The following is a 13,929-nucleotide window of genomic DNA, read 5'->3' as shown; positions in this document are numbered from 1 at the left end:
TCTGCATGGATGAGCCAGGATCTGAACAAAGGGCATTTGATTTGCTCTGCTACAGGCTCCTTGAAGGCTGTGTGATGGCTGGTTGGAGCAGTGGACTGGAGCCAGGGGAAGCCAGTATGACCAGTGAGAGCTGGGGCCTGGGGACCTGCTCAAGCACACTGGGGAAAGGACCCATCAAAGGAGAAGAGTGAGTTCACTGGGGGGCTCCTTTGCCTTCCTTCCCTTTGAGATGCTTCCTTTTGAACCTGCAAAGTGACAGCCCTTCTGTGATCACATCTGGTGTCCCTGGACTTCCAGACAGCTCCAGAGTCCATGCCAATGGGAACAGTTTCTGTGGGCTCCTTTCATGTCCCATCCTCATGGGCCTGCATTGGTCACCCTGCTCCATGGGAGAGCAGAGACCCTGAGTTTCTCACAAGAGCGGAGTCTCATGATCCACTGCATATTTTGTTCCAGCAACAAAATAATGAGCAGACAAATAGATGTGATATTAAAAAGCACACACTTAAGGGAATGTTTTCACAGTGTCTGATGAAAGGAAAGGAGGCAGCCCCACTGGCCCCAGAGAGAGTCTTCTCTAACACTGAGCTGAGCTCATCACTCAGAAGCTCCCTTTGCTCCCTGTTGCCTGCAGGGGTAAGTGTGCTTTTGGTGGAACACTCTTCTCCCTGACCTCGGCTCATCCCTGCCACCCCTCCTGTCATGCTTTCCTTCAACTGGGCTCACCTCTCACCTGCCCGCCCAGGCCCAAGGAGTTTTCACACCTCTTTGCCACTACACATCCTGATCTCTTGGACTGATTTCCTTTCCTTCCTTTTTCTACCTGTTGAGACCCAGCTGGAATGAACCCGACCTCCTCTAGGAAGCCCTAGGCGGGCAGAGGGTCTCTTGCTCCCAGTTTCATATGATACTTGTATGCTCCACCACTTCTGCACTTGGGCTTAATTTCCCCAGTATACAGTGAACTCTTGGGGAGAAAAACTGTGCCTTATTGAATTCTGTGCTCCCCATCCTCTGTCTGGGGCCAGACCAGCCTCCAAGTAGAGCTTCCTAGATCCCAAGCCTGAGGCTGCCAGATACTGTGCCTGAACATCTAGTAGAGATCAAGGTAGAGCATGTCCCTGGCTTGCAGACCTCATAGCCTGAGGAAACGGGCAACTTTTCTCATTGGCTAAGAAATTAGATGGGGCTAGCTTTCCTGGGGAGCTGGGAATGAGTTACTGAACTATATCTGAAATACTGGGCTTCCCAGAAGAACTCGCATCAGAAAGGAAGAGAACTCCATTGTGGAATTCTCTGCTCAGAAGTTTCTGGCCTTATTTTCCCTCCATAAAATAACCGCTTTGCTGTGAAAGATGAAGAAAACAGTACAAGTAAGTCTTATTACCAGTATCTGCCTTTCCGGAACCCAGAATTTCATCAAGGAGGAAGATGCCTCAGTTTCCTCATTTGTGAAGTAGAGATGACAGGTTGGTAGTTCTCTCATTGGGGCTCTAGGACTGTCTAAGGAATGTGCCAAACCTGCTGTACAGTAGATGCTCAGCAATATTGCTTCCATGTCACTGACTCACCCATTCTTTGGACAAGACCCTAGATCCCTCGGGTGTGATCTCCTTGGCCTATTTTAAACTAAACAATAACTGGGCCCATTGAAGGCCTTTTTCAAGATGGCAGCTAGGGGTTTCTCCAGAAAGGAATTCAAATTTGGAGATCCAAGATTGTGCACAAAGCTGGTATCCTATTTGCCCCATCTGAAGGGACTTTCTTCAGACTAGCCTGTTGCCTTGTTCAATGGCAGTGCTGTCCTACGGTGAGATCTTTTAAGGACATTGCCAGGAAAGATTACAGGCCCGAGAGATTTGTCTTATAGTTACACATCCAAACTTCTCTCCCGCTTTCACTTTGACATAAGAGACTAGGATTTTACATGCCCAGAGAAAGTTTTCTTCCCCTATACACTTTGGAAAATAACCAAATCTCTTCTCTCTCCTAAAGGAAGCCACCACCCAAGAAACACAAGGTCAGCCAGAGCCCTGCCCCCGAGAGATGGTTCCTTTTCACAAAGACAAGGAAGAGCAGCAACGTTCCATGCTCCCCCTCCCACCGATTACAAAAAAAGCAAAGAGAACCTTTATCAAAGGGCTGTGGACACAGCAGGCTGGCCAGCGAATGACAGGTCAAGGCCTAGGCTGGGGGAGAGGTTCAAAATGGTATCGGGCCAAGCCCCATGCAGATTACGTGTGAGAATGGGGGCCTCTGCTGTGGTCTCAGGAGCTTCCCGGGGTCACACTGATCCAGACGGGTAGGCATCCAGTGCCAGAGATCTCTGAAGGAGCCTGCAGCGGGCAGCAGAGCAGGGACCCCCTCCCCTTCCAGGAACCCTATCATTTCCATGACGGCATGGAGGGACAGAACAGACATCTCCTCTACTCTCCAGGACACATGAGGCAGGGAGGTGCAGTTGAGCCTGTCACGCCCCAACACTCGCACAGTCGGCTTTGCCGTGAGATTCGCAAACTTGAAAAGAACAAAAGCAAGAGGTCTGGGAGCCAAAAAAAATCCAGGGCCTTGCCGTGGGCACACGTGTGTGGGCCCATGGCTGTGGCTGGTTGGGTGTGGAAGGGAAGCCTGGGCCTTTCAGAGCAGCATCCCCACAGCTACAGGAGACCCCTCAGAAGGTGCAGGGCCCACCACGGAACACGGGACCACCAGTCTTCTCCTTGGAGTTGGGCAGGGGGCCGCCTCTCAGCCCCTGAGCCCAGTCACTGCCATTCACAGGAAAAGGGGGTTTGGCTGCAGCAGCCTCTGGGCTCCAGCAGGTTCCCCATCCCGTTGGGCTAAAAGGAGCTTAAATATTCCAGTGCCACCTCATATACAAATTTATACTGTTCCTGTGAGGGGGAGAGGCAGAGAAGAAGCAGAGAGGGTGACAGAGAGATGAAAAGGAAAAGAGAAATGCATTTAGGTTAGAGACACAGACCTTGGAAGAAACTTTATCTATGTCCATACTAACAGTCGACTCAAAATTATCCACATACTTATCCATATCTGGACATGGCCCCGAGTTCTGCCCAGTGCCTGCTGACACCCATGCTTTTCCAGATGCCCAAGGGGCTCATGCTCTTCTTTTTCACTGTTTTGGACACTGGTGCTTCTCAGACTGTAAGGTGCATATGAAGCACCCAGGATCTTTCTAAAATGTAAATTCTGGGTAAACCTGGAGTGGGTTTAGATTCTGCGTTTCTAACAAGCATCTAGTTGATGCTGACACTGCTGGTCTGAGCACGAGAATCTAAGCAGGACCACGCTTCGATTAGGTTAAGACTCTATCAAAGTTCCTTGTGTATGGTCCTTTCCCATCACTGCACCAGGCCTTATGGTCTGGGCTCTGCCTGCCCATCTACTTTCCATCACTTTCTCCACAGTGTCCAAGCCCTGTGCTTACACTGTGCAATTCACATAGGTTAATTAAGATAGGACTGGACTGAACTGAAAATATAATTCACACTCTACTAATCCAGAATCCCTTCCCCTAAGCCTGAATTAGTGATATGAGGATTAGTGGGTCAGGATTAATATTTGGACTGCCCTGCAGGGGAAGGAAGTTGGTGCGGTTGGAAGGGACAGGAGCAGAGCAGATAACCGTGTGCAAAGGGTGTAGACTGTTAGGGCTCAATAAGCGCCCCGATGTTGGGTGTTTTTTTTTACTAGATGATGCGGTTTTCTCCAGGTCAGGGGAACTAGGGTTGGCCCCCAGCTGTGGAAGAAGGTTCTTGCGACACTCACCAGGGTCTCCACCATGTTGGACTTGTTGTTACGCAGTGTTTTCACAATGTGGAACACGTCAATGATGTTTTGCTGCTGGATCATCTCACACACGCTGCAGATAGCACAGAAGGTTCCGCTGCGGCCGCCCCCATTTCTACACACAGAGTGAAGAGGTAAGCCATCTTCCTGGGTCACCCCCCCAGGCACCTGCTGATGCTAAAGCCACATCAGCAGTCGTGGGGGAGTGGCTGCCCGAGCAAATGCAAAGTCACACTATGGTGCAAGCCTTAGTGGTTTGAGTCCCACTACTGCCATGAGCCTGCTTTGACCTTGAACAAGTCATTCCCTGTTCATATAATGGAGGGGCTGGACTAGATGCTCTTTGAGAATTCAATTAGCTGAAAGTTTCTTTGGTTCTATGAGCATGTGAAAGTCACACACGGTACACTGACCCAAGCAATGTGACAGAGTGTGTGTGTCTGGACGTGTAGTGCCTGTATCCTTGTCTAAGGAGGCTCTCGGTCCACCTACACATCCGGTGAAGCCAGTGGAAAGTTCCAGGTGGTTTTAATCATAGTTCTTTCCATCCACTCAGGACAGAAACCCCAGAGATGTCGCTGTTAGCCTCGGGTCAGCCAGCCTAAGTTTAGGGGTGGGTCTGGGTGGATCTGAGATGCTCTATCTTGAGATGACAGGTCTCTGGACCCCCTGGTTTAAGCAAGACCCTGTCAATCTGGAGAGTGGAGCTAGAGGACTCCCAGCAGGGTCATCTCTCTGTCCCTTCTTTCTGGTGCTCCATAATTCACGTTCATGAAAACGCCCCTCCAACTATTTACAGAAAGTCCCTTTAAGGAAACTACCTTATTCAGAAATCCTGGGCATGTTGCCAAGAGCAACTAATGATTTCATGTAATGGCCTGTGTCTAAAGAACATCTGGATGGAAACTAAGGCACTGGATTTCCCAGATGTTTTAACTACAGGACACCCAGTGAGCAGATGTTTCAAGTACAGACAGTTGCCCTCCATTCACTGGCCAGTGCATTTCAGTGTCTCTTGTGGTAGCTCTGGCCGCCAAGGATGCCAAGGTCCCTGTTGATAGGAGGACGTGCCTGTGCTTTCCTTCAGTTCAAACTGCTGGTCACCTTGGCTAGGGGAGGCATGGAAAAAAAAGTACTCCTGCAAAAAAGCAGGCTGAAAAACAATCACATGGGAAAGAGTAGGAATGGACCCCTCCCCCCCGCCCCCTGCAAAAGGAGGTTCAGTACTTTCTGAAGCAAGAACAGCAGAGTTCAAGAGAAAGAGGTAAATGGCTCTGTGCTAAGGTGAGGCCACCTGAGTGTGTGGGAGGGATCTGGAGGGAGCAGGGGTGAGTCTGCAGGGAACCAGCTGCCAGTTTCTGGGATGTGGGCAGAACTAGCTTGGTTTGGCTCCTGTCACCCATCAGTGACACTGACACCTCACAGCATCTTCCTGAACCCTGGTTTGTGATTTGCATTCTTTGGGAAAAAAGGATTTTTATAGGTGGTGTCCTTAAGCTGTGTGTGTGTGTGTGTGTGTGTGTGTGTGTCTCGAGTTTTCCTGACACGTGCATGCAGCACCTATTTGAAAGAAGGGAACAATGAACTATAAGCTGGTTTTAAAAAGACTGAACTCGATCCTGAGATCAGTAAGGTGTTATTAATGGCTCCAGGCATCTTTACTCTAAAAAGGGAAGAGCTTGCTCCCATCTCCTCTGACAGATTTTAAGAGACTAGAGTCCTCTCAGTCACTTTCCCCCAACCTTCCACATTCTAAGGGAATGGTTGCCAGTCAGATATGGCACACATGGCTGTTAAGGCTACAGAGGTGCTCTGGGTCCGAAATCTTTGCAGAACCCTTCTCTGAGGTCACTCTATACTCTTAGGGTAGACTCTAACACAGGCTCTGAAGTAACAGCCTTTACCACATTTGCATGATTGCTACCATGGTGTCATGAATCTGTATGTTGGAAGATAAATTGTGTTTGTTCTCTAAATATTTCATGACCAAGCACTATAGGGTCTTAAGATGACCTATTTCAACATACTCATTGGACAGATGAGGAAACTGAGGCTCACTCAATTAACTGACTTTCTTGATGACAGGCTTTCAGCCACAGTCCTCTAAGGAGCCTGACCTCCACCTGGCATTATGACATCAACGTCTATTTGGGAAACTCTGTGCCCCAGCTTTGCCCATTCTGAGAAAAGTGGTGAAGGTTCCAGCGTACCCCAGTAATGGACATAGCAACACAGCCGTGAGCCCACTGTGCCATGGGAATGTGTTCCCAGAGGTCTCTGCATCCATCAGTCAACCCCTCAGGGGCATTGCCTTCCTTTCAGGCTCTCTGTGTCCCTGTTTTCCCAGTACCCCCATAGCAAGAGATGCCCCCGCAGGAGGACATGGTGGATGAGTCTTTGGTTCACTCAGAGGTGGTGTGGGTTAACAGCATCTTAACTTACATGCCAGTGGATTGAAATCAAAGCTCCTCTCCTCTCTCGGCTGCCCAATCCCTCACCTGTTCTGTGCCTCAGATTTTTCACTATAGCATGATAAGATCTACCTCATAGATGGTATTTTAAGAGTCACTTAAAATACCTGGCATCAAACTCAATCAACATATGCCCTTTTCTTCTTTCCCTCCTTTAGGAAATAGAGGATCTAGACAGTGGAACCCACTCTGTCCTAGCTTTCTGGTGACTAACAGCACACACTGTGCCTCCTGTTGGGGGCTGGGGCTCATCTCCCTACTAAGAGTGATGTGGAGTGGTCTGTGAAAGGTCACCAGGCTCTGCATCAATGGTGTGTCATATAACCTTAGTTTAGGACAGCAAACTGGCAACCCCAGTCCCTGAAAGACTACATTTCCTTGAACACACACCCCTTGGCCTCTGAAAGAGGTTGGGAGCTGGTACGGCCAGGCATGCCTATGGCTGGTGTTTGTGGCACTGTCATCCTCAAGGACAGACGCCCTGTCACTGGCGCCCCGCTGCCCCTGAGGCCCCGCCACGGTACTCACAGGCAGTGGACCACGGTGCGTCCCTCCCTCCCATCATACTGCTCCTGCCACTTCTCCAGCCGGCGGACCACTTTTAGCAGAGAGCGCTTGGAGGGGGGCGTGTCACGGTAGGCGGGCCAGCCAATGTACTGGAGGTGCTGGACTATGCGGTACCCGTCCTGAGGCTGAGAGCAGAGAAGCTGTTAGGGCTGTGTTTCTGGGGATGCAGCACTGTAGTGGAAGACAGACTAAGTGGGCTGTATGCCGTGTCGTCACAGTCTGTGACTCTCCCGGTCTCATCCTTACACCTTTGTGCACACTGACTCTCCTGCCATGTCTTCCCTGCACCCCCTCTACCTGCAAAACTACTCAGTTTCCAAAACCCAATTCAAATATCCCTTTCTGTAGGAAACACCTTCCCCAACTCACTCTACTGGGCAGAATTCATCTCTCTTCCTGAGGTTCGTGTGCAAGAACGTATCTCATGTTACCACTGGACAGTGAACTGAGGGCAGAGTCCGAGTCTGTCCACCCTGGACCCCCGGTAAAGACTACAGTCTTCATTAGCTATTTCATAGACTACTGATCTGCTCTTCCCACCCAGTATTCCTCAACCTAGCCCGTGAGTTTCCCCAGGCAAGCAACTGATTATTTTTCATCTTGGTGTTCTCAGAGCCTAGCCCAAAGCTTACTGGATCCAATCAAAGCCTGAATCAACTCATGCCAACACAGTGCGACACAGCAGGGAAGCACTAATTCCTGAGAAGTTTTGACTACATGGCAACAAGTGTGTCGGGAAACAGGCAGATGGCAGGCTGGTGTCTCCCCATGCATCTCTGAGTGCTGGAGCCATTGTTGGGTCTGGAGCTGGAATCGGCAGAGGCACTGCTTCCCCAAAGATGGGATTATCAGGAGAGCACAGCACAGTCTCCTGGTTGGTGTGTCTCATCCTCTCCCGCCAGACCCCATCTGTTTTGGGGTGGGGGAGCTGCATGGGAGGCAATAGTGGCTGTATGCTTACCCGAGCCATGTTACAGATGCGGAATATTCTGTGGATGATGTCCTCATCGATGTCTGCCGACACAAACTCCACCTGGATGGGCCCATAGCACCCGGAGGTCTTCTCAGGCCAGTACTGCATACAGAGCTGGGGCAAGGGAGAGGTCACAGAGAGGGGTCAAGGGAGGGGTGGGGAGTGTTGATCTCCTTTATCACCAAGCCGTTCTTATTGCCTGCAGGACACACTGGCTAGAAGTATTAGCATATTAGGTGGGAAATGGTGATCCTATTTTTCTGGAATTGAGAGTTGGAACCTACAGCTGAGAGCAAAAGGCAATGGTTGCCCTTTAACCAGACAGTGGTTTTCAGCTCAAGGTTGTTTTGTCAGCCAGGGGACATTTGGCAGTGTCTGCAGACATTTTTGATGGTCACACCTGGGGGTTGCTATGGGCATCTAGCTTGTAGAGGCCAGGATGCTGCTGACCATCCTACAGTGCGCATGATTGCTCCCGAGTGCAATCCCGCTCCAGATATCAGTAGAGCAGAGATTGAGAAACCCTAGTCTGAGATCCTAAATGGTTCCCTACATTTACAGTGCCGTCGAGAAGGAGAGACAGATAATTTATTCCCTGGATCTGTGGAGCTGTTAGATGACTTTAGTTGGGGAAAGAGTATTCAGGTAGGTGGCAGGTGTTGGGGCTCAGAGAGGCCAAAGCTTCCTCAAATTCCCAGTTTCTAAAGGGCATGGAGATGGACCCTGTCTAGGTCTACAGGCCCATATTTGGGGCTCAGAGGGGAGCTAAGATTGCACCTGCAGGCTTGCTGGGGACCACCCAGTGTGAACAAAGAGGCCACGTGTTAGACCATTGGCAAGGTAATGGAAAATGTCCCTGAGACTCATAAAGACCCACCAAGGCTTTTGAGAGCAGCTTGGGAGCCAGTCTTTCATCAGTGAGGTCTGCCACAGCCTATACGAAGCTTTTAGACAAGCAGCTAGATTGACAGGTGACCAATAGGACTCTATAGCCACCATGGATGCAGGATTATCATGAAAATGATCCTTCTCCCTTTTGTTGAGAGAGAACAGCCAATTCTCCCTGGGAAGTCATGTGCAAAAACATCTTTTATTCTATTCTTCTTCCAGAACTAGAACCAGAATGGAAGACCAGGGAGGAAGAAGGATGTAGGAGAGAGAAAAGAACCAAACTTCCAGAATGGGAATAACATGTTTACATGATGGTCTACAGGCTAAACCTGGCCAGTTGGCTGAATTTGTAAAAGACAGTTTTATTGAAACACATCCATACTTCTTCGTTTACATATTGTCTGTGGTTGCTACAGTGGCAGATTTGAGTACCATACATAACCTAAAATAGACTTCAAAACCTCAAATATTTCCTTTCTGGTCCTTTATAGAGAAAGTTTGCCAACCCTTGATTTACAGTGTTGTTCTAAGGATAAAAGAGAGATGATACATGTGAAGAAAGCCCTCAGCACATTCCCAGGCATGGAATAAGCATCGTCTAAATTCCAGTGATTTGCATTATTCCAGAACCTATCAGTACCCAGCAAACACAACCACCATAATAATAGCTAACCTATACATTTGAAGGACTCTTTTTGTCATTCCTCTTAAGTAGCCAAGATGAGCAAGTCTAGGTTTCATAATGCAATGGTACCTTGCTTTCTGGGGTCCAAGTGGGTTAATTGAGCATATTGAGAAAGGAGGTGTGTGTGTGCGTGTGCGTAGCAGCATGGGGGCTGGACAGTTATCTGCTGAGCTGTGCAATAATGACAAATCCACAATTTGAACTTCATTTCTCTTTGCCATTGGCTCTTCTGGCTTGCAACCTTCACAGTAATGAGGGACTGGTAGAGATAAGTCGGTGGCTGGCCAAAGAAATCAGAATTAATCAGAACTGCCCATTAAAAAAAATAATAGCCTTTATCACCTGCATTGAATTGAGTCTTTCCAGAGGTTGGCTGTGATCCTGACATGAAGTACATGGGTCCCAGGCTTCAGAGAAAGTGTATTACCCCCAATATTTTCAGTCCGGAGAGAAGGCGGAATGATTTGTCTCTTTTAATAAGATTTTAGACCAATTTCTCAAGCTAATAGGTTCTACTGTGCCTCAAACAAGACTCCTATATTTTGGGACACTTCTCTGCATTTGATTTTCCAGGTCACTTTTCCATAATGCCCAGAGGGCTGGGGAAGGTTGCAGGGTCCTTCTAATCCTAAATCGGAGCCATTCTGTCACTTGAGCTCCCTAATTCGTGAGACCACAGCAGCACGGCGACATCCAGCTGGATGATGTGTGGGCAGATGTGGTGTTTGAGGTGCCAAACACCATCAGGTCTCCCACAGCCCAGAATGTCAAACATACTCCATGGGAAGCAGGAGAAAAAAGAAGGGAAGCCAGTGTTCCATGTCCAGTGACCTTTTAGGGCTCAGAAAAGGATTCCATCAACAAGAATGTCCTCTTTGGTTTAGCTCAAGGCTGTCCTGGTGTCCAAGTGCTGGGATGGTATCTCAGTCAGTACTGCTATTTAGGCCTGTGTATGCCATGTAGCACAAGGTAGTGGGGCTCCCACTTGAAGTGCTCTGGGTTCAAATCCCAGCCTTGATGCCTTCCAGCTGAGTAATGTGGCCAAATCTTTTAGCTTCTCTGGGTTATGAATGGCTGGGAATCATAATGTGTTACTTAGCACAGGGATCTTTAGTGAATACTCAATAAATGTGAGCTATAGTTAGTAGGCAGTGTGGGGGGCAGTTACTCAAAACAAGAGGGATAAACTGAGGGTTTTATTTCCCCCCCTCAGAATCCTTTATGAAAGTTTCTCCTTAGGATAATGTCCATACAACTGCCCTTGTGAAAATTCCTGATCAGCTAGCTTGGGGTAGCAGTGGGGTGGGCACCATCCTGGGCATGGGGATACTGCTCTGCATGTCAAAGGAGAGAGCTGTGGGTTGTTATTAAGAGGGACCCAGGAGAGGACAAAGACTGGGAGCATAGGAGAGCCAGTAAAAGGGTAGAAGGTGAATCACTGTGCCATGTAACCCCCCAAACTCCTAAATATTCAGTAAATTGATAACAGGTACAGTGCTCAATGCACATGGTTTCTTGTGGAAACCAGTGAAAAACTGAACTTTGCTCCCTGGGAGACATCGAAATGGAGCAGCAGCCACATATGTGAACTGAGGAACCTGACCATGAGCATGTAAGTACCAGTGATTTACAGAAATCTTGGGGGAGGGAGGCTTGTGGTTTCCTTTTCTTATAAAACTGTCAATTAGTTTTTTATTATTTAAAAAATTTTAATTACCATTAGTTAACATACAGTATTCTATGAGTTTCAGGTGTACAATATAATGATTCCTGATCATGGTAAATGATTTTTTAATGTACTGTCAGATGCAGTTTGCTAGTAGTATTTTGTTGAGGATTTTTGCATCTATGTTAATCAGGGATATTGGCCTGTAGTTCTCTTTTTTTAGTGGAGTCTTTATCTGGTTTTGGTATTAGGGTAATGCTGGCCTGACAGAAAGGAAAACTTCTAAATTTATGCTCTTTTTTGGAAAAGTTTAAGAAGAATAAGTATTCTTCTTTAAATGTTTGGTAGAATTTTCCTATACAGCCATCTGGTCCTGGACTTTTGTCTGTTGGGAGTATTTTGATTATGGATTAAATATCTTTGCTGGTAAATGGTCTTTTCAAAATTTCTATTTCTTCCTCCTTCACTTTTGGGTTTCTAGGAATTTATCCATTTCTTCTGGGTTGTCCAATTTGTTGGCATATAGTTTTTCATACTATTCTCTTAATGACTGTATGTATGTGGTGGTGTTTGTTATTTCTCCTCTCATTTGTGTATGTCTGTGGTGGTGTTTGTTATTTCTCCTCTCATTTGTGATTTTATTTATTTGGGTCCTTTATTTTCCTTGACAAGTCTGGCTAGAGGTTTATTGATTTTACTGATTTATTTTCAAAGAACCAGCTCCTGGTTTCAGTGATCTGTTCTATTGTTTTTTGTTTCTTGTTTTTTTAAGTTTCTGTATCATTTATTTCTGCTCTAATCTTTATTCCTTTCTTCTGATAGTTTTAGGTTTTTTTTGGGGGGTTCTTTTTCTAGTTGCTTTAAGTGTGAGTTTGACTTGAGATTTTTCTTGCTTCTTGAAATAAGCCTGTGTTGCTATAAACTTCCCTCTTAGAACTGCTTTTGAAGCATCCCAAAGGTTTTGGATCATTGTATTTTCATTTTTGTTTCAATGTACTTTTTAATTTCTTCTTTGATTGCTGGTTGACTCATTCATTGTTTTAGTAGCATGTTATTTAACCTCCATGTATTTGTGGTCTTTCCAGATTTTTACTTGTGGTTGACATGTAGTTTCATAGAATTGTGGTCAGAAAAGATGCATGGTAGGACTTTAACCTTCTTGAGTTTGTTGAGTATGGTTTTGTGGTCTAATATATATTCTGGAAATGTCCTATGTGTACTTGAAAAGAATGTGTACTCTGCTGTTTTAGAATGGAATATTCTGAATATATCTGTTAAATCCATTTTTTCCAGTGTATCATTCAAAGCCACTGTTTCCTTGTTGATATTTGTTTAGATCTGTCTGTCCACTGATGTAAGTGGGGTTGTTAAAGTCCCCTACTGCTATTGTATTATTATCAATTATTTCCTCTATGTTTGTTATTAGCTGTTTTATGTATTTGGGTGCTCCCACATTGAGCATATATATTTATAATTGCTATATCTTCTTGTTAAATTGTCCCCTTTATTATTATACAGTGTCCTTATTTCTCTCTTATTATAGTCTTTGTGTTAATGTCCATATCGTTCAAAGTAAGTATTGCTACTTTGATTTCTTTTGACATCCACTTGCATAGTAGATGTTTCTCCAACCCCTTACTTTCAATCTGCAGGTGTCTTTAGGTCTAAAATGAATCTCTTATAGGTACTTTTTAATCCACTCTATTACCTGTGTCTTATGATTATTTAGTCCATTTATGTTCAAAGTAATTACTGATAGATATGTATGTATTGCCATTTTATTACTTGTTTTGTGGTTGTTTCTGAAGATGTTCTGTGCTCNCGGGGCTCGAACCCACGATCCGTGAGATCATGACCTAAGCGAAAGTCGGATGCTCAACCGACTAAGCCACCCAGGCGCCCCTTGCTGATTTTCTTTAGTCATAGTTTGGATTTCTTTTTCTTTACTCTTTGCAGGTTTATTAGTAGTTTTTGATACATGGTTACATTAGGTTTGCATATAGCTTCTGCATATAGCAGTCTCATTTATTAAGTTTGAATCCATTCTTTTCCTTCTTCCCCACGTTTTAGGTATATACTTTATATATTTTTTTAGTTACTTGACTTTTTTTTAGAGAAATATTCATTTCACTGGTTTTGTGTTTCTTATGTTTATACTCTCATTTTTGGTCTCTCCTTTCCACTCAGAGTCCCCTGTAATATTTTTTGCAGGGTTGGTTTAGTGGTCTCAAATGCCTTTAGTTTTTGTCTGGGAAACTCTGTCTTTGCTTCTGAGAGAGATTCTGAATAATAGCCTTGCTGGATAGAATATTCTTGGCTGCAGATTTTTCCCATTTAGCACTTTGAATATATTATGTCACTTTCTTCGGGCTTGCAAAGTTTCTGTGAAAAATCTCCTGCTAGCCTTATAGGTTTTCCCTTGTAAGTTACTGACTTTTGTCCTGTTGCTTTAAAATTTTTTTCTTTATCACTAAATTTTGCAAGTTTAATTACAATTGTGTTGGTGTGGATCTGCTTTTGTTGATTTTGATGGGAGTTCTCTGTGCCTCCTGGATCTGGATATCTGTTTCCTTCCCCAGATTAGGGAATTTTTCAACTGTTATTTCTTCAAATAAACTCTGTCCCCCTTTTCTTTCTCTCCTTCTGGGACTCCCATAATATGAATATTATTATATTTGATGAAGGCATTTCTCTAAATTTGTTCCTGTTTTATGTAATTCTTTCTTTTATTCAGTTTACTTTCTATTAGTCTGTCTTCTATGTCTTTAAGTCGTTGCTCTGCTTCTTTCATCCTGTTCATTCCATCAAGCATATTTCTCATTTCATTTATTTAGTCCTTCATCTCTGTCATGTCCATTTTTTATTCAGT

At 45.6% G+C, this 13,929-nt stretch overlaps 1 protein-coding gene across 1 annotated transcript in view; it reads right to left on the bottom strand.

The window, feature by feature from the left end:
- Positions 1-2,437: 2,437 nt before the first annotated feature.
- PTPRT (protein tyrosine phosphatase receptor type T) overlaps positions 2,438-13,929 on the bottom strand; it is a 703,891-nt gene continuing 692,399 nt past the window's right edge. The window contains exons 28-31 of the mRNA XM_077778839.1: positions 7,807-7,932; positions 6,807-6,970; positions 3,787-3,922; positions 2,438-2,891 (exon numbers count right to left, since the gene is read on the bottom strand). Of these exons, the coding sequence (XP_077634965.1) occupies positions 2,838-2,891; positions 3,787-3,922; positions 6,807-6,970; positions 7,807-7,932 (480 nt within the window). The 3' untranslated portion in view covers positions 2,438-2,837. The remainder of the gene's footprint in view (positions 2,892-3,786; positions 3,923-6,806; positions 6,971-7,806; positions 7,933-13,929) is intronic.

Source organism: Crocuta crocuta, unplaced genomic scaffold (genome assembly GCF_008692635.1).
Source record: "Crocuta crocuta isolate KB4526 unplaced genomic scaffold, BGI_CrCroc_1.0 scaffold248, whole genome shotgun sequence".
In the NCBI taxonomy this organism is placed as follows: domain Eukaryota; kingdom Metazoa; phylum Chordata; class Mammalia; order Carnivora; family Hyaenidae; genus Crocuta; species Crocuta crocuta.
Note: the sequence above shows the minus strand (reverse complement) of the source record. Positions and strands in the feature narration are given on the sequence as shown.